We start from the raw sequence: 24,611 nt of genomic DNA on the forward strand, positions 1-24,611 counted from the left end.
GTCACCATAACCCTGGTGCGGCAAAACCCCTAGAACATTGGGCAAGGGTGGTGGCCGTGACAGAGATGTCCCAGACCTGTGCTTCGGCTTTTAATCAACTCTTCCTCCAAATTCCAAGGAGACCTTTCTTTTCTTTGGTGCTTAAAATATACCCCATAATTTCACTCTTCTCTTAGATGCAGCATTCCCAAAAATATAACTTTCCCTTTTGTACAAAATAGCCTCGGATCATCTGAAAGCATCAGGGCCCTGCCCTTTTACACAGCAGACCGGAAAGGCAGCTGCGGAGGTGTGCAGGGTGCAGGGGGGCCCGAGGATACCTGGGCAGTGGTGGAGGGCGGGGCTGCCCTTCTGCCTGGCTGGTCATCGCTGCCTCTGATGCCCCCCGGTGCTCCCAGGGGTCTCTTGATTAAAGGCCACCTGCGGCCATCAGGCATCCCCATCCTCTGCGCACCCCCCAAGGACACCTTTCCACTCTGCTGTGGCCCTGCCCTTTCAGCCTGGCGGCGTCTCCCTGCTGCCTGCCACCCCTCTCTGTTCCCTCCTTCCCATGCAGGTTGCCCCTCATAACTGCTCCTGTGGCCTGTGACGTCCCTGTGGCGCGCTGGCACACCCGAGCTGGCTGGTTTGTCCCAGGAGCCGAGGAGAAGGCACCAGGGCTGGGAATGCCGCCCGTTTACGCTGACCACTGCCTTGTCCCTGGCTGCCACCCCCACCCTGGGAAGCTTGTCCTAATACTTGTCTCTCTGGCTTAATTATCCCCCTGGAGCTCTGAGCTTCAGTGCGTCCTCTGAGCTCCTGGTCACACACCCGACACCCAGACGCCAGCTTCCTCCCGGGGCTTCTGGCGCAGGGCACACACTTCTGGCCTGGCCCTGTCAGTTTCAGTGCCTTCGTGCTGACGCAGTTTGGGGAGGATGCCTGGCACTGAGCGCCAGGGAAGGGGCTGGTGGGAGACTCCAGGCAGACAAAGGGGTCTCCTGGGCCCACCTGTTCCATCATCCTCTTCCCACTGGGTACTCGACAGATCACGTGCCCCGTAGGCAGATGCAGGCGACCTCAGGATGCAACTGGAAACCCTCTGAGGGCTGAAGCTGGGTGACATTCAGCCCCATGAGGGTGTAAGACAGGGTGGGGACCCCATGTAGCCCCCAGCCACCCTCAACCACAGCCCAAATGCCCCAGCTGTAAAACCACTCCCAGCTGCCTGTGGGGCACAGAGTGAGGCAGGAGGATCGCTTGAGGCCAGGAGTTCAAGACCAACTGGGGCAACATAGCCAGACCTCATCTCTACAAAAAACAGGAAAAACTTAGCCGAGTGTGGGGGCACATGCCTGCAGTCCCAGTTACTTGGGAGGCTGAGGAGGATCACTTGAGCCCAGGAGTTGGAGGTTGCTGGGTTGCACCACTACACTTCAGCCTAGACGACACAGCGAGACCCTGTCTTCCTCACCCCGAGGAAGTGAGGGATGGGATTGACGACAAAGTCCAGCGCACACGAAGCAGTACTTACTGTATCAGAAAACCACTAACATTCTTTCTACCTTTCTTTTTTTTTTTTCTTTAAGAGACAGGGTCTCATTCTGTCTCCTAGGCTGGCATGCAGTGACACGATCATAGCTCACTGCAGCCTCAAACTCCTGGCCTCAAGCGATCCTCCTGCCTCGGCCTCCCACGGTGCTGTCATTACAGGCCTGCACCACCGCGCCCAGCCCCTACCAAGCTCTTTCTTTACATTCCTTTGCAAGAAAACCCAAGGGAAGTGTCATGTCTCAGCTCTGGAGGTTCTGAATTTGGGGACTGCAGGTTTTGGCAACGTCACACAACTAGTTCCAAGACGTTGCTCAAAGTCCACCTGGCAGACCAGACTCACGTGGAAAACCCAACTGTGGCACCCCGGTGAGCACTGCTGTCGGCGACACAAGGACATGTCTGGCTGAGGGTGGGCAGTGATGACTCGTTGGGCTCTGGCAGGGAGAGGTGCAAAAAGCTGCACCAGCCACCTCCTCCTGGGAGAAGAGGGAGAACGCCGGCCTGAAAGCTCCCCCGAACCCCACAGCACCCCGTGACAGTGCAGAATATGTTCGGGTTGATGTAACTCCAATGGCGTGATATTACCAAAAAATAAAAAATCTGAAAATGGTTAGGCAGAGAACATATGTAACACTGAATTCATTCTTTGCATGCAGTTGGCCCAAAATAGCAGATTTCAACTGGGGCCGTTCTGCTCCTCAGGGGACACTTGCTGTCAACATCAGGGGACGCCTTTTAGTTGTCATGAGTGTGGCAGGGGAATGCCACTGGCATCCCGTGGGTGGGGCCGTGGTGTTGCTCGGCCCCTGCAGTGCACAGCACAGCCCCCCGGAACAGAGAAGGATCTGGCCCCAAACGTCACCAGCACTGGGTTTGGGATAGACTAGGAAGCGTGGCGCTGTCCCCGAGGGTCTGAAGTCGACCCCATTTGTTGGTGTATTCCGCTTTCCCGTCCCCTGTGGGACTTCCCTGCCCCATCCTACTCTGGCCCTGGGTTTGAGCCCCAGCACCTACCCCTGCCTTCGGGCTACTCTGTCAATCCAGGGCCCCCACGCTTCTTCCCCCACATTCATGCAACCGTCTGGGGGAGGTCGCATGTGGAAAGGAAGCAGCCAGCAATTCACTTTGTCACTCCCCTAGGGCCACCTGGGCCGGGGCCCAACCTGCCTCCACCAGGGGCTCTCAGCAGCTCAGGGTCCAGGCCACATTGTACCTTCCCCTTCTGTCCTGGTGCCACGCCTTCTCACACCCGTGCTTCCCCCTGCACGAGGACTGGTCACCCCAATGGTTGCGCTGATGACCATTAGGCTGCCCAGCCTGAGCTGTGACCCTTGGCGGAGAGGGGGTGGGGAAGGTGCTCCTGGGGGCACTTGCCACAGCTCACCCCAAGGCGGGGGGCAGGGGGAGCTCTGCCCCAGTTGGGTGTCCAGGGACCCAGCCTCAGACACTGTGGCCTTCATACCTGCCTCTGGGCCCCACGCAGCTGCCTGCCAACACCCTGACCTGCCTTCCCCTCAGACAACCAAAATGGCAAGTGGCCTCAGGGACCCTCACCCCTAAACATGTCTGCGTTCACACAGAGCAGACACAACCTGGGCCTTTGGGGGCTCTCGGACCCTTAGGCAGACTGCAGGTGCTCCTCTTGCTACGGACACTGACCTCCCCCTGCTGGCTCGTGGCACGGGTGACCTCTGTCCCTGGAGGCCATGGCCCTGTCCAGGTCTTAAGCCTCCTTAGCACCCGCTTCTCCTGGCAAACTCGCCTCCTCCCGTGACTAACAGGCAAGGCACTGGGTGAGGGCTGGCCAGAAGCGCTGGCCTCCGCTTGCCACCCACCCCTACCCCTCTCTGGCTGGGTCCTGTGACTGGACAACCTCTCAGGCCCCATGAGTGCTGGGGGTTGTGGGGGTCTCTGTGAGGCTGGCGCTCAGTTCTCCCTTGGACACCCCATCAGTTGCTTAGACAAAGTACCCCAAACCAAAACCGAAATCCTCACCAGCACCCTAGGACTGGCCTCCAGGATGCACCCCTGCAGCCACCTCTGGCCCCTTCTCCTCCTCCTCCCGCCATGGGACCTGCCCTTCCTTGGACGCCAGCCTCAGATCCGGCACAGCCCTGAGGGTGGGCTGCGCTCAGGACTCCCCCTCTCTGACCCACGTGCAAACACTCCCGTCTGCTTTCCGGGGCCCCGCCAGCCTGCCCGGACCCACCGTGCCCTGAGGCCGGCCTCCCTCTGGCCGCTGGCTTCTGTGCAGGACGTGCAGGTGGTGTCATGGATGTACCAGGGTGCGTCCACACCCGACGTGGCTCCGGACGGCAGCAGCCCCCAAGCAGGCTGTGGAGAGGGACTCTGCTCCTGTGCTGCCTGGGGCTCCGCTCAGTCAACTCCGGGACACTCTCCAGGGGGGCTCATCTCTACATGTGTTGCCCCCTTCCCTGCAACATTGTCACTGATGGGGAGATACTGGCCTGGCCCAGGGAGGGAGGGAGCCAGCGCCCAGGAAAACCCAACTGGATACTCAGCCATGCAAAGGCATGGAATGCTGATCAAGTGGCGAGTGGAGAAGCAAAATGTGGGGCATCCGTGCAACGGGACATTCGTCAGCCACAGACAGGCGTGAGGCTCTGACACCTGCCACCACGTGGATGAGCCTTGAAAACATGCTGCTGAGCAAGGGATACAAAGGCCACACGGTGGTGACTCGATTGATGTGAAGTGTCCAGAACAGGCCGATCCACAGAGACAGGAAGCAGATCAGTGGCTGCCAGGTGCTGGGGGAGGGGTGTGGGGAGTGACTGCTGATGGGATGGGGTCTCCTTTTCGGGGGATGAAACGTTCCAGAATTAGACAGAGGTGATGGCTGCACACCACTGTGAGTGTGTTAAATGCCACTGAATTGTGCCCTTTAAATAGGTAAATTATATCTCAATAAAGCTCTCAAACGGAAACCCCACCCGCAGAGGCTAAGACATGGGAGTCAGCACACCCTTGGTTCCAGAACCTTTTATCTCTGCCAACCTGGCTGAATGGCTTTGTTTGTGTGCCTCAGTTTCCTTGTACGTCAGGTGGGGGTGGTCAGTCTGGCCAAGTCGGGATGTGGTGAGGACACGTGAGATGACGTCCCCGATGTCTGGCAGAGGGTGGCTCATCCGTGCCCTGTCGGACAGACTTGGGCCGGGGCAGAGGTGTGGCCTGGGCACATGTCCCCGAGGGCAGAGGTCAAGGTGGATAATGTACTTGGGTCTAGGCGACTTGCCCAGTTGGGCCTGGCCCGGTGCTGACTGTGGGTGGTGGGAACAGAGCCTGCGGTCTGGCTGGTGGGGCAGGGGTTGCCCGGGGTCACGTGAGACAGGGTTTGTGGGGCCCCTGTGAAGGGGTTCGGGATTGGGCACAAATCCTAGGTTCATCTGGGGCCACACCAGCGGTGGGTCTGGGGCAGTGGTGAACTCTAGGACCCTTCCCTGTCCCTCACTCAACTGTCCCGGCCGCTGGTGCTACTTCAGGTGAACCTGGCTTCCCTCCAGGGCCGTCTCTGTGTGCCCAGTGGCTCGTCACCGTATCCTGGCGTGCATGGGCCAGGCCACTGGGGCTCAAGGGAGTCCCGGGCCCTGTGGGAAAAAAGCCTGAGTAAGCACCCTTATTTCATTTCTGCTTTCAGAATTAAAACCCCACGCGTGCTGACGGATGCTGGCGGCACTGAGACAAAGAGAAGCCCAGCCTTCGGCCCCCAGTCTCAACTCGCTCTTAGGATGGCACCATCGTGAGTCCCTGGCAGACTTCGAGGCTGTGGGTGAAGGGAGAGGAGCATGTTTGGGGTGTGCTTTGTGGCGAGTCCCGCGGCCTGCACTGGGTTGCTCTGTCTAGAGCCCCAGGCTGTTGAGGGGTGCCTGTGACGGGTAGTGGACTTCAGGCCACCCTCCATCCTGGGGAGCCTGCCTGCTGTCCCTTCTGGTGGTTCTGACTTGTGACAACAAAAGCCACTGCACAAATATGGTGTTCCTGGAGGTGGGGCCCACTGCCTCCAGGCTGGGGAGGTGACAGCAACAGTTTTAACTACAGCGGGTGGGCAGATCAGCTGATGGGAGCCTGCTTGCTGAAGCTCCTTCCTGTTTTCTGGTCAGCACTGCGCAGCAAGGCTGCAACCCGTGCCTGGGGTGGGGGTGCCCGGCAACACCCAAACCTCAGAACAACTCGACTTCTCCTTTCGGGGAGCTGAGAAAAGTCCTGATCGACACAGCAAGTTGTGCCGATTTGGGTCTTCCTCGGCCTGGCCCGGGGGGAGAGAGGAGATCTTTCACCAAAACGCAGGGAGACTGGGCTCAGGCCACGTTCCAAGCCCAGTCTGGCCGTGGCTACCTGTGGGGTGGCCTGGGGAATCCACTTGTCGTGGGTTCATCTGTTGAGCCCCCCAAGAGATATGTCAAAGTCCCGACCCCTGTAAGCTGCGAATGTGACCTTTGCAGAAGGGATCTTTGCAGATGTAATTAAGGTAAGAGTCTCAAGATGAGGTCATCCTGGATTTAAAGTAAACTCCAAGTCCAACGACAAGCGTCCTCATCAGAGAAGGAGCGAGGGATTAGAGACACACACAGGAAGGGAGTGCAGACGAAGGTGGAGGCAAGGACTGGACTGATGTGGCCACAAGCCAAGGAATGCCAAGGACCACTGAAGCCACCAGAAGCCAAGAGAGGCCTGGGATGGATTCTCCCCTAGAGCCTCCAGAAACAATCAGCCCTGACAACACCTGGAGTTCAGACTTCCAGCTCCCAGCACCGCAAGGGAATAAATTCCCGTTTGTTTTAAGCCACCCAGTTCATGGCACTTTGTCACAGCCACCTTAGCAAACTCGCACATCCATGTGTCTCTTTGGGGCTCAGTTTTCTCATCTTTAAAGTGGGCAGATCTGCTGTGAGGACTCAGAGAAAGGATGGATGAAAACCGTGAAGCTCAAAGCCCATCACCCAGTGGGCCTGAAGGGAAGACAAATCGTTACTTTTGTTATTAGAAAACGACCTTGGCTTGGCGCCGAATGGCTGGAACTTAATAATATCTAAATGCTCAGTGCGGGAAACAAGCAGTGACTGCGTCCTGTGGGAGGACTCAACGGCAGCGGTTCTCACCCACTGGTGATTCTGTCCCCAGGGGACACTGGTAATGCCTGGGGACATTTTTGGTTGTCACATCTGTGTGTGTGTGTGTGCGTATGGGGTGCTACCGGCATTTGGTAGGTGGAGGCCAGGGATGCTGCTCGACACCCTCCGAGGCACAGGCCACCCCCACCCCGGAGACCGGTCTGGCCTAAAAGGCCAGCAGGGCTGAGGCTGAGAAACCCAGCTCTCGGCTACGACAACCGTATCCCTTTGCAAACAGTCACCCTAGGAAGCACGTTTATTGCCATGACGTGGATTTGGCTGGAGTCCGGTTTGGAACCCAGTCTGGGCACCACCCTCCCTAAAGCGGCTTGGAACCGCCGGAGAAAACTGGCCTCGCTGCCTCCTGCTTCTGAGGCCCCGAGGAGGCAGCCCAGTGAGATCAGGCATCTGACTCACGGAGGGTGACTAACCGCCGTCGACGACATCCAGGAGAGTCTGCAGACGTGGAGGCTGGAGCGAGCTTTGCCGGCCACCAGGGGAGAAATGACAGGCCCCCTGGAATATCCGCTGAGCTGGGGCGGCCCTCTGTGACCCTAGCACCAAATGCCACCAACTGGTACTCTATGGGGGCTGCTGTGGGCTGACTTGTGTCCCACCCCCCGCCAAAAAGCTACGTCTACATCCTCACCCCCGGAACTTGTGACCGTGACCTTATCTGGAAATAGGGTCTTCGCAGGTGTGATCAGGAGCAGCTCCTGCTAGAGCAGCACGGCCCCACACCCAGTGAGCGGCACCTGCATTCCAAGAGAACCAGGCGAAGACACACACGCGGGAAAACAGCCTGACAACAGAGCCTGCAGTGATGTGCCCACAAGCCAAGGAATGCCTGGAGCCACCAGAGAAGCTGGAGAAGCCCACAAAGGATCTTCTCCTGGAGCCTCAGGATGGAGTGTGGCCCTGCAGACGCCTTGGTTTTGAACTCTGGCCTCCAGAACCGTGCGTGAGAGCATCAGTTCCTGCTGCGCGAGGCCCTCGAGCCTGTGGTACTGTGTCACGGCAGCCACGGGACGGTGCAAGGGGGTGGCGCCATGGAGGAGGCAGAGTGCTGGGGAGACTGTGGAGACTGAACTGAGACCCAGGTGGCAATCCTGCCTTCTGGCTGTGTCGAATTGAAACCTCAGGGTCAGGTGTGTCACCTCTTCGGGGCTCAAGGTGTTCGCCCACCTGTGTGCTTCCATGAGGACCCATTTGGCAAAACACCTGACTTGGTAAATGTGGGGTCCGTCCTCTCATTTCCACACTGAACTTCCAATGTCACTGCTTTACCCTGGGTGGGGGTGCCAGGCACAGACGCGGATGCTTTGGCCTACAGCTGTCATGACCCCTGTCCATCTGGTGGGAAGACAATGGTGCCATTAGTGGCTTCACCGGGGCTGAGTCCTGGAGCTGGGACGAAGCACAGTGGCCACATGACCCCATGAGCTGGGTCATATCCCATCTCTCCTCAGAACCTCCACAGCTCCCATGTTACCCAGAGTCCTCCCCGAGCTCCACCTGGGAAGACCTCTGTGTGGCCACCACAGAGCCCGGTACCTGTGTCAGCACCTGGCACACAGCAAATGCGTGCACAGTGTTTGTGGGATGAATGGATGATCTGAATAGGTCAGGTCAGCACACATGGCGGGTGAACCATATAAAAATGGAAAACATATATCCTGTGGCCAAACTGCTCAGCAGTTTCTACAAATTCTATTCAAAAAAATGACAATGACCGTTTATATTACTTATATGGGAGAAAACAGAAATAGGCGACACATGTTGGCCCAAGGCTAGGTCTTACGATCCCCAACCATTGTCTTGCTGATGGTCTTGGAGAACAAGAGGAACCGAAACGTGGTCCCCAGGCCTGCCTAGATGGGATTTCAGACAAGTTGCACGGCAGCCCTCAGCTTGTGGGCATGGGCAAGAGGCCAGAGGTCAACACTTCCGGGAAGGTGGGGTCTCCCCACACCCAACCTCCTCCCACCACGGAGCGGGTGTCTCAGCATGCACGGACGATGAAACTGTGACACGTCCATGTAATGGGCCATTATTCAGCAATAAGAAGCGAGCTCTCAAGTCACGAATAGACACGGAAGAACCTTCAATGCACACTGCTAAGTGAAAGAAGCCAATCTGAAAAGCCTCCACACAGGCTGGGTGCGGTGGCTCACGCCTGTAATCCCAGTGCTTTGGGAGGCCAAGGTGGGAGGACTGCTTGAGGCCAGGAGTTCAAGATCAGCCTGTGCAACACAGTGAGACCCAGTATCTACAAAAAATGAAAAAAAATCAGCCAGGTGTGGTGGTGCATGCCTGCAGTCTCAGCGACTGAGGAGACTGAGGCAGGAGGGATGGCTTGAGCCCAGGAGTTTGAGGCTGCAGTGAGCTATGATCAAACCACTGCACTCCAGCCTGGGTGACAGAACAAGACTCTGTCTCTTGAAAAAAAACAAAAAAGGGCTACATACTGTATGATTCCAATTAAAGGACATTCTGAAAAAGGCAAAACTATGGAGACAGTGAAAAGGTCAGTGCTTGCCAAAGGTCAGTGGGGAGGCAGATGGATGGGTGGAACACAGGGGATTGCTGGGGCAGCGACACTGCCTGTGTGACGCTGTGGTGGGGAGACAAGTCATTACACATCTGTCCAAACCCACGAAATGTTCAACACCAGGAGCGAAACCTAATGGAAACTCAGGACTTTAAAAACCCATGGACCCCAAACCCAGAGATGCAGTCCCCTGAGGCCACAAGGTGCCTGGCCCTGACCAGGCGACGGTGGCTATGCTATGTTCTGAGACACAGGGAGGCATCTTGCCCAAAAACCCCCGGGGTGAGGAGGGATGCTATGTGGTCACTTCCGCCACCCTGCAGCCATAGGCTCATCCATAGGGTGTTGGAGAGTGGGCAGAGGGCGTGGGAGGCTGTGTGGTCCCTCCTGCGCTGCCCCTGTGGTGCCACCAGGCAGCACCCCGCTCTGTGGCCACACCTGTCCCCCCAACCCCCTGGGCCTGCCATATGCCTTGCGGGCTTCCTGCCAGCCTGCTGGCCCCGGAAATGCCTCGCTACGAAGCATTCCTTGAACCACTCAGTTTGAGGATGCCGGCGTTTTCTTTCCAGGACCCTTTAGTCGCTGAAGGTGTATTAATCACACTTTTTATTTTCTGTATTCCTGATACTCTGACGTCTGCGGCCTGGCTGGCCCCTCCAAATGTCAGCCAATTCCCAGAGACAGCCCAGGACTCGCCTTCCACGTGCAAAACGAGCGATGGAGAGCCCACACCCCGGCCACCTCCTCAACTGGCTCTCACACTCCAGGCCACTATCCCTCTGCCCTCGCCACTGCAGGCCCAGACACCTGACGACGAGGGGTAGCCCCTGTGCACCAGAGGCCACCGAAATGCTTCAGCCAAGCCTGCTTTCCCTGCCCCACCGCTCCTTCGCACGGACACCACAATAAAGTGTCCTGCCGCGTCCCCCCAGTGCCTCCAGACCTCGGTGCTCCCCCCGTGGCCACGCACGGTACTGCACCCCACCCTCAGCGCAACTCTGAGTACCAAACTCTCCTTCCAAGGCCGTCCTCTCTCGACCTGCTGTCCTCGCCCTACCCGAACAAGGACGACAATCACAAACCCTCTGTTTTAAAAACAAAGGCCCCGTCCACCAAATGCCCGGCTTCCCCCCACTCACCTCCAGCACGGGGCCGGCGCCCAGGATGGTCCTCTCCACACCGCTGGCATAGCCCTTCTGGCTGAGGGCAGTGAGGCAGTGAATGAGGAAGTTGGTGCTCTGGGTCTTGCCGGAGCCGCTCTCGCCCGAAATCACGATGCACTGGTTCACCCGCTTTCGGAGCATGGCGTAGTAGGCCACGTCGGCCAGCGCGAAGACGTGCGGCTCCAGCCTGCCGAGCTGCTGGTTCTCGTACATCTTCACATACTTGGGATTGTAAATGGGGAGGAACTTGAAGGGGTTGATGGCCACCAGGATGCTTCCCGCGTACGTGTAGATCTTCTGCTGCAGGAAGCGGTGCTTCAGGTTCTTCAGGAGGTTGTCCTCGGTCAGCTTGGGGAGGTTGCACAGGTCGTCAAAGTCTGCCTGCTGCCGTGGCAGGAGGCCGCGCTCCACCAGGCGCCGGGTGGCCGTGGCCTGGGCCACCAGTTGCATGTGCACGTACTTGATGGTGCCGTCTGCGTTGCGCTCCTGCAGCAGGAAGTAGTAGCCGTCCTCCTGCGGGTGCTCGTCCTGAGCCCGCCGGGGCCACAGCAGCACGCGGTGCACTGGTGAGTCGTTGGCATCCAGCACCCACTCCTCGCCACCCGACTCCTTGACCTCCACCAGCACGTAGCACTTGGTGCCGTCCAGGCGCAGGATGGCAATGGCGTCCTGGATGACATCTGACGTGGTGCTGTCCTTGGTGGCGGTCACGCAGCACGAGGCCTGGCTCTCGGTGGACAGCTGTGGGTAGATGTGCAGGTGGTAGGCCGCCTGCTCCTGGCGGCCGGAGCTGCCCGCCTCTTTCACACTCATTCTGCCGGCAGCCCGGCTTCAGCATGCCTCCCGGGCTCAGGGCGCGTGTGTCCTGGAGCTGGAAGGGAGGTCAGAGTCAGGCAAGGTCAGAGTGACAGGGAAGAAGGGTGTTGGGCAAGGCCAGAGTCCCCTGTCCCTGACTGGGCTCTCTCACAAAGCCAGAGGCCACCAGCCAAGGTGCCTCTGCCACTTTGGTTTGTATATATTTTTTAAGAGACAGGGTCTTACTCTGTCGCTCAGGCTGGAGAGCAGTGGCATGACCATAGCTCACTGCAGCCTCAAACTCTGGGCTCAAGTGATCCTCCTACCTTAGCCACCCAAAGTGCTGGGACTGTAGAAGTGAGCCACCACGGCCAGTCCTTCTGTCTGTCCTTAAGCGTGACCTCCGACCCAAAGACTGTGGCTCTCCTGGGTGACATCTCCAGACACCCCCACCCCTCCAGGCCAGCCCTGCCCCTGAGTTTGCTCCATCCTAGCCCTGCCCAGAGGCAGCCTCTCAACCCTGAAGTCCAACAGCCATGGCCATCTCTCTCTGCTGAGCCTTTCCCAGCCCACATCCTCCCTGGCCCCTCACCTCTGACAAAACGTCCCCTGGCAGCTCCCCAAGCAGGTGAAAGCTCAGCCCCACAGGCCTCGGCAACACACCAGGGGCAGCGAGAGTTGTAAGAGGATGGATGAAGAGTGAACCTGCCCCAAAACCCTGGATCCCCGAAACCACAGGGTCCTCGAAACCTAACCGAGGAGGATGAAGTCAGAGAGGCCACCAGGAAGGCGCTGGAGAGAACAGCTCAGAGCACATTTGCTTCTCGAAGCCACAACTCCAGTCTGCTGGGGACAACATCAGACAGGCCCTGAGTCGGGCCTCCTACAGGGCGACTGGCCAGGGCTTCCAAGACTGCCAAGGTCATGGGCAGCCAGGAAAGATCAGCAGCCGTCCCAGGCTGGAGGAGACTCTCAATGCAGTGGGTGTCCTGGAAAGGATCCCCGACTCGAGAGGGGACACGAAGGAAGAACTGGTGACACCCAAACGACGCACGTTAGCCATAGCTGATATTGAGTAATTTATACCAGTTAGTATGAAATAATAATATCAACAATAAGACTGGTTAACAGCAATGTACCTACATCAATTTCTTTTTTTTAAAAATTTTTAAATTATTTTATCTATTTATTTTTTCAGAGAAAGGGTCTTGTTCTGTTGTCCCGGCTGGTGAACTCCTGGGCTAATGTGATCCTCCCATCTCAGCCTCCCAAGTAGCTGGGTCTAGAGGACACCAATAATTTTTTATTTTCTGTAGAGACGATGTATCGCTATGTTGCCCAGGCTGGTCTCCAACTCCTGACCTCAAGCGATCCTCTCGTCTTGGCCTCCCAATGTGCTGGCATTACAGGCGTAAGCCACCACACCTGGCAGAAGCTGATGTCAACTTACTCGTTGTGACTAACGTGCCCTGATGAAATAAGCTGTTCATATTCTGGGAAGCTGAGTGTGGGGTATGGGAGGCCCTCTGTAGTATCATAACTTTTCTGTAAATCTCAAGTTATTCCAACAGAAGAGGTTTATTTTTTTAAAAATGCATTTGCTTCCGAAGGTCACAGGAAAAAGAAAACGCACCTGAAGCTGGTGACAGCCTGTCTGGGGTCTTGGAGCAAGAGGCATAAATGCAGCATGATGAACAACCAAGGATGGCAGAGGGTACGAAGGTGAGCGAGACCCTGGCTCAAAGCCCAGCAGGAGAGGCTGGTGTGCAAACAAACCTGAGAGCTGTCAAGTGTGACAGTTAAATGGCACACGCCAGGAGCCATTATCCCTGAGGGCCAGGACACTGGCAGCAACATCTAAGAGGGGTTCTGAGGGATGAAGAGGAGTTCATTCATCAGGCACACAGAAGGACGGAGGAGGGTGTGATAGGCCCACGGCCTGTCTTTATAAATAAAGCTCTGCTGGAAGGCAGTCTTACCCATTCATTCACATCTTGTCTGTGGCTGCTTTCGCTACAATAGCAGAGAGGAAAAGTCATGTCCGAGACTGTGATATCCCGCCCCGGAAAGCCTAATGTAAGTACCGTCCAGCCCTTCACAGAAAACGTTGATGACCTGTGCCCTAACCGAAACCTGACTGGGCAGGGCCACGAGAAGCTGAGACGATCCAGGTTCTGGGAGGAGAGGCCCGCAGCAGTGTCAGGAAGGTGGAGGAAGGCGGAGGCTGAAGGAAAACTGTGACTTATGAGGCCGCCACAGCCGTGCACAAGCGGGAAGGACGGCGACAACAGAAAAGGTTGGGGGAGATGAAATACTGAATCTCCAAAACTTTTCCCCAAGCCAGGCGTGGTGGCCCCACCTGTAATCCCAGCAACTTGGGAGGCTGAGGCAGGAGGATCTCTTGAGTCCAAGAGTTCAAGGCTGCAGTGAGCTGTGATCGTGCCACTGCACTCCAGCCTGGGCGACAGAGAGAGACCCCTTCTCTATAAAAAAACAAAGAACCTCCCCATCCAAAACAACAACAAAAATCCCACCACTTTCCCCAAAATTACTAAGTGATTGCAGTATATTTTTTTCAACTGACTAGATACATGCTATATTTAGTCTAATAAAATTTGGACTGTATCATACATTTAGTTGTAAATTCTAACTCTCAATATGTTAGTACATGTGAACGTTTTCTGGGTGGACAGATAAACTTTCACAGAGCGGTTTTTCAATAGCCCCTCGGGACACGACAGCACACAGAGGACTCACAAGGCATGCGGTCGCTCTGCTACTACTCGGCACTTGGTTTCCAACTTCTGGTGACCGTTCAGCGATTGTCCTGGAACACACGTCCTTCCCTGCATCTCTGAGGGCTTCCTCACGGTCCACTCTTTCACGTGGAATTAGAAAAATGGATACAAGCGTTGTTAAGTCTCTTGGTTCGAAGAGTCACATCACCCTTCGAAAAAACTCCATGAAAGGAGGCAGCTCATCCCCTTTGGAAAACACTGTGGCAGCTTCTTTAAACGTTCAATATGCACCTAGCGTGCGGCCAGGCAATTCCACTCTCGGAGTTACTCAAGCGCAATGACGCAGATGCCCGTACAGAAACGGGGACGTTCACGGCAGAAGTATTTCTAAGAGCCCCAAGCTGGAGACAACCTGAACGTCCGTCAAGCGGTGAACAGGTGAACGAACCGACCCCACAGGGGAAGGAACCGACCTCTGATACTCGCCAACGACATGCAGCGAACTCAGAATCGCTGTGCTGAGCGGAAGGAGCCTGACAAAAAAGAGGACAGACAGACCCAGCAACTCCGCTCCTGGGAACGGACCCCAGAGAACTGAAAACAGGGACTCAAATTCCTGTGCACCAGTGTTTGCAGCAGGACTATTCCCAACTACCAAAAACTGGACACAGCACAAATGTCCGCCGGCAGATGAACGGATAAACGAAATGGGGTCCGTCCAGGACGGAACGTTACGCAGCTATAAAGAGGAACGAGGCACCGGTCCCTGCTATAACGTGAACGCACCTCAAAAAGATTACACCGAGTGAAAGAAGCCAGACACAAAGGCCACACGGTGCGTGATGTGATTTACATGAAATGTTCAGAACAGGCAAATCCGCAGACACAGAAAGCAGATCAGTGGTCGCCAGGGGCTGGGGGAGGGGGAGAGGGCGTGACTGCTAGCAGGGACCATGTTTCCTCCTGCGTGATGAAAATGCTCTGAAATCAGGTAGAGCTGGCGGTTGCACAACATTATGAATACACTAAGTGCCACTGATTCGTATGCTTTGTTTGACTGCGCGCTTTAAAGAGTGAATTTTATGTTATGCGACTTCCCCTCAAGAAAATGTTATTAATACAAAGAGTCCATACTGTAGGATGCCATATATATAAAATTCTGGAAAATGCAAAGTAACCTATAGAGGCAAAAAGCTGACTGTGTCTGCCTAGGGGCAGGAGGTGCGGAGGGATGACAAGGGGTCTGGGACGCTTTCTGGGGGACGGATGTGTCCACCACCTCGGTCGTGGTGGTGGGCTTACAGCTGTTTGCGCAAGTCACAACTCAGCAAATCGCACACTCCTGGTGAGTATGGTTTATTACGTAACAATCACATCTCGATAGAAATGCTTAAAAATTATGACAATTATGACAGAACCCACTTCCCTGGGAGTTTATCTTTTTAAAACTTCTTGCTCTATTTTCAAAATGTTCACCCCTTGAGCCGGCACTGAGTTCCTGGGACAGCACAGCGAGGGAATCCTTGGGAATCGTCAAGTGCCTCAGGGGTCCAAAGGCGCTACGTGGCGCTGCTCGCCTGGCCGTCCCAGGACACGAGGACGGTTAATCACGGAATGTTCCTGGGCAGTGTCATAGGGCCACAGAAGGTGGACAGAGGTTTGCGTGCTTCCCAGCCAGGTGAGAAATCAGAGGTATGTGCCTTGATGGCAGCTGTACGAAGGCATAGGTGTGTGCCCAGGCACGTGTGCTTACGCCCGCTTGCACGCACAGACAGGCCGCACACACAGGAACACACCCATGCTCGTGCACGTATACACACAGCACACACGTGCATAGTCACATACATGGTTGTACACCCCATGTGCTCGCATCCACACACACACACACACACAAGGCCACAGGCATGAATGGACACACACTCATGTGCAACATACGCAGAAAAATGGACGTATGCATGCACAGCCACACACGCTTGTACACAAACACATCTGCACGCACACACCTACACGGGCGTGCACACACACACACGCACAGACCTGGGTTCAGGCAGAGCTGGCCCCTCCTGTGACTGGCACTTGTGTGACAGGGGCTCAGTCCAGCTTCCAGCCAGCGGGCTTTGTGCTGTCTCACGGCCAAGCTGCCCAGACGCAGCAGCAGGGAGGTCACACTCTTGTGCCTACTTCTTCCTTCGCAGCAGAGACCAATTCTGAGCGAGAAGCCACAGAAAGCCCAACAGACCTTTCTCCTGCTCCCTGTGGCCTCAGCCACCTGCCCCGAGGGTCCTATGCCCGGCTGCACTTGGGCTCAGGGCCGGAACATCTTCAGGAACAGAGGCCAGTGGGGGGCGTCTGCAGCTCTGGGCCCCTTGGTGGGTGCCGACAAACGCTCAGGAAATCCCACTCTCAGAGCCTGGAGGCCGTGGGGGACAGTCACAGGACGCAGTGATGCCTTCCCCACCCCCAGGCCTCAAGAGGAAGTGGATAAGGCTTGCTCAAGGCGGCTGCTGACCGGCCAGGGCTTCGGGGAGGCGGGGCAGGGGGCCGGGGCAGAAACCAGCGGGGGCCACTTGCAGAAATCCCTCCCCGCAGGGGCTCGCCTAGCGTGCCCTGTTCCTGCTGCAGCAGCCCCACCACGTCTGCTGGTTGCAGCTGGGACAATTCCTCGTGCTGTGGGGCCCTCGCCACTGGCCTCGCCTGGCCTCTCTCCCTGGGGGAGCCTGCATTTTCCTCCCGGTCTCCAGGGGCTTCCTGAGTGTTCCCCATTCCTAGTTCCCGGGGGGTTGGGAGGGGCACGACTGTCCTGGAAATAGTTCATGTGCTCCCTGCCTTAAAAACAGAGACACTGAGAAGTCCTCTCTCCCCTGCAGCCAGCCCAGGGTGCAGTCCCGATGCCTCCTCACTTCCCCTCAACACACAGCAGGGCACGCAGGTCCCCTGGGCCTGGCACTGTCCCCAAACATCAAGGCATGGCAGAGCAGCCCACAACCCACTACCTGCCCCAGGCACCCTGCCTTCCCCTGAGACCACAGGGCCTGTGCCTACCCCACTGCAGAAGTGACAACCCATCTCTACAAAAAATAGAAAAATTAGCCAGGTGTGGTGGCACACACCTGTAGTCCCAGCTCCTGGTGCCATCCTGTCTCCTCGGGTGAGAACATAGCTCCGGGTTCTCGGCCACTCAGTGGCCAGTTCTGCCCCCAACACAGAATCTCCAGGTTCACTGTCTCCCTGACATTGGAGGAGCAGACCCAGTGTTCCCCTACCCCACAGGTGGCACCGGCCTATAGGTGTGTCCTTTCACCTACAACGCTGGGCTGACCCCTTTGCCTGGGCCAAGACCCATTCTCATCGCAAACACCCCTGATCCATTCTGCAAAACTGCCCTCTGGACAGACTCATCCATGTGACAGGTACACCTGCAGCAGCACGTGAGAGTATCTGTCTCACAGCATCCTCACCAGCACAAGGTGTTAATATTTTTCTCAATCCACAGCCATCAGTGGGCACACAAAAGAGAATTTTATCACTAATGTTTCTTCAATTATCAGGCTGTTTTTTTTTTTGAAACAGAGTCTCACTCTGTCACTCAGGAAAGAGTTCAGTGGCATCATCACAGCTCACTGCAGACTCAAACTCTTGGGCTCAAGCGACCCCCTGCCTCAGCTTCTCGATTAGCTGGGACTATAGGCGCCACCACCACACCTGGCTAATTCTTCTATTTTTTGTAGAGACGGAGTCTCGCTCTTGCTCAGGCTGGTCTTGAACTCCTGGCTTCAAGTGACCCTCCCACTTCAGCCTCCCAGAGTGCTAGGATTACAGGTGTCAGCCACCGTGCCCGGCCTGGCTGTTTTTTTTTTTTTTAATTGTGTGCACTGAGCAACTATTCTTCTGTTTTCAGAAACTGCTCATGTCTGTTGTATTGTTTTTTCTATTGAGCCATGACTATTTACCTTCTTGTTCTGGAAGAGCTCTTCCTATAGTAACGGTATTAATGCTTTGTCACATGTGACAAAGCCAGGTCATACCCATTAAATCTTCTGCTAATGGTATTTTTGATACAAACAGTACATTTTTAGGCAGGCGGATCTGTAGGCCATTTCTTTTATGGCATCTACTGCCACTCTTACCCCAGGTCTGATAAACACTGAACCACACTGTTAGTTTGCACTCCCCTCCCTTCCGGATTTCTTCTTTATATTTAAGCCTTGGTCTATCTGGGAATTATGTTAGTGTGCATATTAATCTCCTACGGCTGCTAGAATAAAGTACTACAAAGTGGGTGGCTTCAAACAACAGAAACCGATTCTCTCACAGTGCTAGAGGCCAGAGTCTGAAATGAAGGTGTCGGCAGAGGTGTTTCCCCCCGGAGCCTCTGCAGCAGAATCTGTCCCAGGCCTCTCTCCTGGCTTCTGGTGGCTGCTGGCAATACTCGGCATTCCTTGGCTCGCAGAAAATGAGCCACATGAGCAACGTGAGACCAAGGTGGATAATGATGAGCTGAAAGCTGTAGTGGAAGCGAATCCATCTCAACCTCTGCGTGAATTAGCAGCAAGGTCTGACATCTCTATTCCTACAATATTGGACCATCGGAAACAAATGGGCGAGGTAAAGAAGCTGGATAGATGGTTCCACATGAACTAAATGAGTGTCAGAACAGAAATCGTCTCGAAGCTTGCCTTTCTTTGCGTCACAACATAAAGGCAAACCATTTCTACACCGTACTGTTACGTGTGATGAAAAATGGATTCTTTTTGACAACTGCAAGTGTTTGGCACAACGGGTGGATAAAGACGAAGTGCCGAAACACAGTCCCAAACAGAACATTCATCAGAAAAATGCTAATGGTTGTCTGTTTGGTGGTCCAGTGCTGGTATTATCCACTACAGCTTCATGAAACCTGGTCAGTCGATGACAGCGGATGTCTGCTGCAACCAACTGGATGAAATGATGAGGATGCTTGCGATTAAGCAGCTGAGAGTGGTCAGCAGAGACAAGCCAATCCTCTTGCAAGACATGCTCGACCACATTCGCACAAACTACACACGCTGGACTTGGAAACTCTCTGTCATCCACTGTATTCACCAGACGCTACACCAACTGACTACCACTTCTTCCAGGCTCTGGACCACCTCTTGCAAGGAAAAATACTCCATTCTCAACAAGTTGTGGGAATCGCCTTTTATGATCTTTGTCGCCACTTGCTCTCCAGGCTTTGCTGCTGGCGTAAGCAAGCTACGGGTACGACGGCAACACTGTGTCGATAATTCAGGCGCATACTTTGATTAATTGCACTGCTTCTAGTCTGAGATATAATAAACTACACTTCTGATTTGAAATCAGACACTTCCTATTTAATGACCTAATAACGTTGAGTTATTTCACATACGTGGTCTGCCCCTGGGCTGCTGAGGCTTCCGAGGTGCCATGCTGTTTTGACTACCATAGCTTCAGAGAATGTTCTCAGACAACAGCATCTTCCTCAGAAGGGCTCCATGGGTTTTTTTGTGGCTTCCTAGGACATGATCCTCAGTAAGTCTTAAGGGAGCCTGGGACTCAGAAGTTAGTCACGCTGTGGCTTCAGATCTTTGTCACAAGTGGATGTGAAACCTGTACCTGGAGAATCCCCTGGCTGTGGCTGGAATGAGAGGAAGTAGCTCTGGGACTGAGGAACCAGGGGTCTGGGATCCCCTGTGGGGGACAGCTCAGGCCAAGTGGTGATCTCGGGTCGTGGCCGTGTGTCGGGGACTGCAGATCCTGAAAATCTGTTTCTTTCCTTAATCTGATCGTCTCACCAAACACCCTAAGGTCAACATGCCTGTGTGAACACCCGTCTCATGCAGTGTGAACAGGAAGCAAAACACACGGCCCCAATAAGGGTGGGGAACCTGCGGCCTTGGGGCCCACGTGTGGCCTTCCGGATCCTTGAGTGCAGCCTTTTGATGGACTCCAAATTTTACAGAACAGATCCTTTTATTAAAAGGGGTGCAGCAGAGAAAGATGAAGCTTTTTTTTGCCCCCTTTGGTGATTAAAAAAGAACAATCTTGAAATCAGAAGGCCGCAGCTTCCCTACCCTTGCGCGGAAAGCAAGTTGGCAGGCTGTAAAAATCCTCGCTGAAACAGCCAAAACGTGGAAACAAACGCCTGTCAGTGGATGAATGGACAAACAGAACGTAGCCCATCCATGCAATGGGAAGTTACTCAGCCATGAAAGGTAGGAAGCTCTGACACCTGCCACCATGTGGATGAACCTTGGAAACACGGTGCTGAGCGAGAGAAGCCAGACACAAAAGCTACACAGTGTGTGACTCCACTGATGTGAAATGCCCAGAACACACAGACCTAGAGAGACAGGAAGCAGATTAGTAGTTGCCAGGGGCTGGGGGAAGGGTAACAGGGAGTGACTGCTAACAGGGACGGAGTTTCCTTTTGGGGTGATGGAATGTTCTAGAATCAGAGCTAGTGGTGGCACATCATTGTGAAAACACTGAATGTTACTGATGGTAAATTTTATGTTATGTGCATTTTACCACAATAAAAATTGAACACACCTCTTAAAAAAACTGAGCTGTGAAAAATGAAAAGGCTTTGCAAAAGGCCGACTGGTATACTTTCTGTACTCTGAGAAGAGGCAGATCTCAATTCGGGGCCCTTTTCTCCTGTTCTTACAGAAAGCAGGCACAAGGAGAGCAGGGGGTAAGTGGACAGATGCGAATTAACCACTCTCAAGGCCTGGCCAAGGCTTGTGTAACGAAAAGCGGGGTCCTGCCTCCCAGTCTGGTGGAGGATTCGGAATGTACTGGAGTATAAGGCCTCGGGACGGGGCCTCTAGAAAGTGTAGCGCAGCCGTTTCGTTTATATAAGGCCATAATTGGAAGCCACATGTTTATCGGGTGAAATCATTCCCAAGTTAGAGGAGAAGGCTAACATCACAGCAGAACAGTTTAGGACGCGCTGCTTGAGACTCAGCCCGTTTCCACTTTTCACTCACATTTTCCTGAGCCCGCTGAGAATTTTTTTTAGAAGAAACAAGCACACGAAATTATGGGAAAACCAGACATATACACTGACAAATGACTACAAAATCTGCCTATCTGTCGGTCTCAGCAGCTCAGAGCTTGAGGACAGCTTAACAGTCCTTCTTTCTCCCATTTTCCTCCACCTGCGACCTGACCAGAAGACAACTCGCTTGCGGGTGAGTCAGGAGGAACGGGACACTCAGGGGAAGAAAACCCCGTGATTCTTTGCGAAATGGCCCAGTGCAGGTGATAGGAGGGGGCAGCTGAGCTCTTCCGGGGCATTTCGAAAAGTGGGGACAGCCCTGTGGATCCACTGCAGCGGGGAACAGACTCATGCCAAGGTCCAGCACAGGACGTCAAGGGACGAACTGGTAGGTGGGAGTGGTGGCCTGGACCCTGCTGAAGGGCCAAGACCCAGGGGTGGGACGGAGCAGGGACTCCTAGCGGGAGCACCCGGGCGAGCCGGGAATGTCAGAAAACAGTGTCCCAGGGGTACAATACAGAAAGCGCTGTCGTGGGTTGATTAACGTCCCTCCAAAATTCATGCCCACTCGGAACCTCAGAAAGTGACCTTGTTTGGCAACAGGGTACTTGCAGATGTGGTTAGCTAAGACGAGGCTGCACTGGATTGGGGTGTGCCCAAGTCCAGTGACTGGTGTCCTCATACGAGGAGAAGAGACGCATGCACGCACACAGGGAATGTGGCACTTGAAGACGGAGGCAGAGACTGGGGGGATGGAGAGGCAGCCACAGGCCAAGGAACACCTGGAGCCACCAGATGCTGGAAAAGGCAAAGGAGGACCCTCCCCTGGAGCCCCTGGAGGGAGTGCAGCCCTGCTGAAACCCAGATCTCAGACTTCTGAGCCACCCATTATTGGTACTTTGCTGTGGCAGAGCCAGGACCCGAATCCAGGTGCTCAGCACAGAAAGTACTGGATGTTCCACTCGAGGCCACTTGCAGACAGGTGCTGGGGAAGCCTTTGGGTTGCCGCAGCCTTTCCTCTGCCTTAACTGAATGTCCCTGAGAAGTCCATCCCAAACACCCTCTCCTTGCTGTTGCCAATTCTGCACCCACAGGGAATTGAACGTGTTCAGAACGTCCCTTTCTTCCCCCAAGCAGTCCCCCTCCCACCCCCACCTTCCACTTGGCCTGTCTGATCTCAGACCTTGACCCGTCTGAGCCTGAAGCCCTGGAGATAGTCCCTTCCTAGGTGTGTGCTCTTCCAGCATGTTCTAGTCACCCGCCTCCCAGCACAAAGCACTCTCTGCCCTGCCACATATATGCCCACCCCTCGCAGACAATCCCCCTCCCTGGGGTCTGGTGCCTACATGCCCGATGAGGCTGTCTTCTTGCAATGCCAGGCCAGTGCTGGGTGCAGGAGGGAGGGATGTGGCTGACAGAGCCAGGCCAGGCAAGGGCGGTGAGAGTGCAGGGGCAGTCAGGGCTGGTGTGGGAACAAGGAACCCAGTGCGGCCGGCGGGGCTGAGGCTCGGGGAGTGGGGAGGGAGGAGCAGAGGTGGAGAAGGTCAGATCCCACTGGGCTGTGCAAACGTTAGGTTTTCACGTCAATCCCACGGGGAGCCCTGGGTGGTTTGAGGCAGTGGCACCAGAACCAGAGTGACATTAGGAAGGTGTCACCAGACTGTGTGTCACATGGATTACAAGGGGTCCGGGTGGAAGCAGGTCCCATGCAGCGCGGCTCCCACAGGTGTCTGGGGGTAGCTGAAGGCGGCTTGGGTCAGGCCCACGAGAAGCAGATGGGTTCTGGTCACAGGTGGAAGGCAGACCTGCAGAATCCCGCAGGTAGCTGGGCTCCTGGCCTTTACCAGGTGACCTATAGGCTTGTAAATGAAGCTGTGGAAGGCTGCTGGGGAAAAGGGTCTGGACAAGCTGAGGAAAACCCTTTGCGACCCCCTCTCCAAATCACACAGCCCACCTGTCACCATGCCCAGGTGGAAAGCCACTTCAAGAGTGACAGGGCACAAAAGCCCTGCTTGAAACTGAATGTTGGTGGCATAGACAGGCGAGTCCTGTTACAGCCAAGCAGTCCCCAGGGGAATAAGGGAAGCAGCATTTGAGTCCCACTCTGCTTTTTTTTTTCTTGGAGACAGGGTCTCATTCTGTCGCCCTGGCTAGAGTGCAGTGCCATCATCACAGTTCACTGCAACCTCAAACTCCTGGGCTCGAGTGATCCTCCTGCCTCAGCCTCCAGAGTAGCTGGGACTATAGGCGCACTGCAGGATGTCTGGCTAGCTTTTCTGTTGTTTGTAAAGACAGAGTCTCACTCTTGCTCAGGCTGGTCTCGAACTCCTGAGCTCAAGCAATCTGCCCGCCTTGGACTCCCAGAGGGCTAGGATTACAGGTCTGTGCCACCGCGCCCAGCCCCTACTCTACTTTGAGTGACTGCTGACAAGAGGGAAGGAAGATTCCATAAGGATGTGTACGAAACGCTGCCTCAGAACAGTGACACTTTGTGTGTGGCACCATCAGTGAACCCTGGGCTGGTCATATCATCACAGACCTTGGACCAGGTTCTGAGGGGCTTCTGTGCCAGCCTGGTCACAGGACACAGGGCAGGATGGCCAGCTACTCTGGTCCCTGTGGAATCTTTTCTGTCACAGGCACCCAAAGACACCTTACTTGAGCCTCAGGCTGAAAACAAAGTAGCTGCTCAGTCAACACCGACCTTTGCTGAGCTACCAGCAAACGTGTGCTATTATCTTCCTCTGCTAAGAGCTGTGTATTACCTCAAAATCCACTTGGTGCCTCCCACCAAGAGCCCCCCCTTCTGGTTTCTTCAGTCACATCCCCTTTGATTCATAAACCTCTTCAGGTGGCCCACAGGTCTGCTGGTTTTAACTCTGAAACGGCACTGATGTGATTTCAACAAGATTCACTTTTTCACGTCACCCATCTCTACTGAGATCTAATTCACGCCCCATACAACACACCCGTTTAAAGCCTACCAGGCAGTGGCTTTTAGTATATTCGTGGATATGTGCAACCATCAAAAGTTTAGAACATTTTTATCACCTCAAAAATAAACCTTGTACCCTAAAGTTGTCACTCACTGCCACTGATCCCCCAAGATGACCCGAGTTCGTATCACTCCCATTCGCCACACCTGCTGGCCTGCCTAGGTCACTACCTGGCACCCCACCTGCCCAACGCTTCCAGCTTCCACGTGGGGTGCTCTCTGCCTGCCAGAATCACCCCATGCCGTCCACCTGTGACCCTGGCCCTCGTGGCCTTCAACTGGACGAGGGCTCCTTCTCCTCCTGGCCATGAAGCCCACTCTCTGCCTCATTTCTATGAAAGGCCTGATCACCTGAAGCCGAACTTGGTGAGGGGAGCAAAGGTCCCAGGATTTGCTCCTGTCAACGCCTTCGGTAAGGGCTGCTGCCCAGCTGCCCCTGAAGCCTATCACGTGCCGTGGCTCCGCAGAGGCAGAGTGGAAAGAAGTCCCCACGGCCAGCCTTGGGCTTGACATGCAGTGTCTCAACCGGCTCTTCCTGCCCCTGGAAAACTTGGCATTCTTTTACACCAGTGGTTCTCACCTGCGGCCAACTATGCCCCCGCAGGGGACACTTGGCAATGTCTGGAGACATTTTTGGTTGTCACGACAGGGAGGAGGGGATGCTACTGGCATCTGGTGGGTGGAGGCTGGGATGCTACTTAACA

At 55.1% G+C, this 24,611-nt stretch overlaps 1 protein-coding gene across 9 annotated transcripts in view; it reads right to left on the reverse strand.

Moving 5' to 3' along the window:
- Positions 1-24,611, reverse strand: part of MYO9B (myosin IXB) — a 104,337-nt gene that overhangs the window by 73,361 nt on the left and 6,365 nt on the right. For all 9 annotated transcript variants that reach the window (XM_012654068.1, XM_012654067.1, XM_012654065.1 and 6 more), the window contains exon 2: positions 10,356-11,250. In XM_012654068.1, coding sequence (XP_012509522.1) covers positions 10,356-11,192 — 837 coding nt within the window. In that variant the 5' untranslated portion in view covers positions 11,193-11,250. The remainder of the gene's footprint in view (positions 1-10,355; positions 11,251-24,611) is intronic.

Source organism: Propithecus coquereli, unplaced genomic scaffold, assembly GCF_000956105.1.
Source record: "Propithecus coquereli isolate 6110/MARCELLA unplaced genomic scaffold, Pcoq_1.0 Scaffold438, whole genome shotgun sequence".
NCBI lineage: Eukaryota > Metazoa > Chordata > Mammalia > Primates > Indriidae > Propithecus > Propithecus coquereli.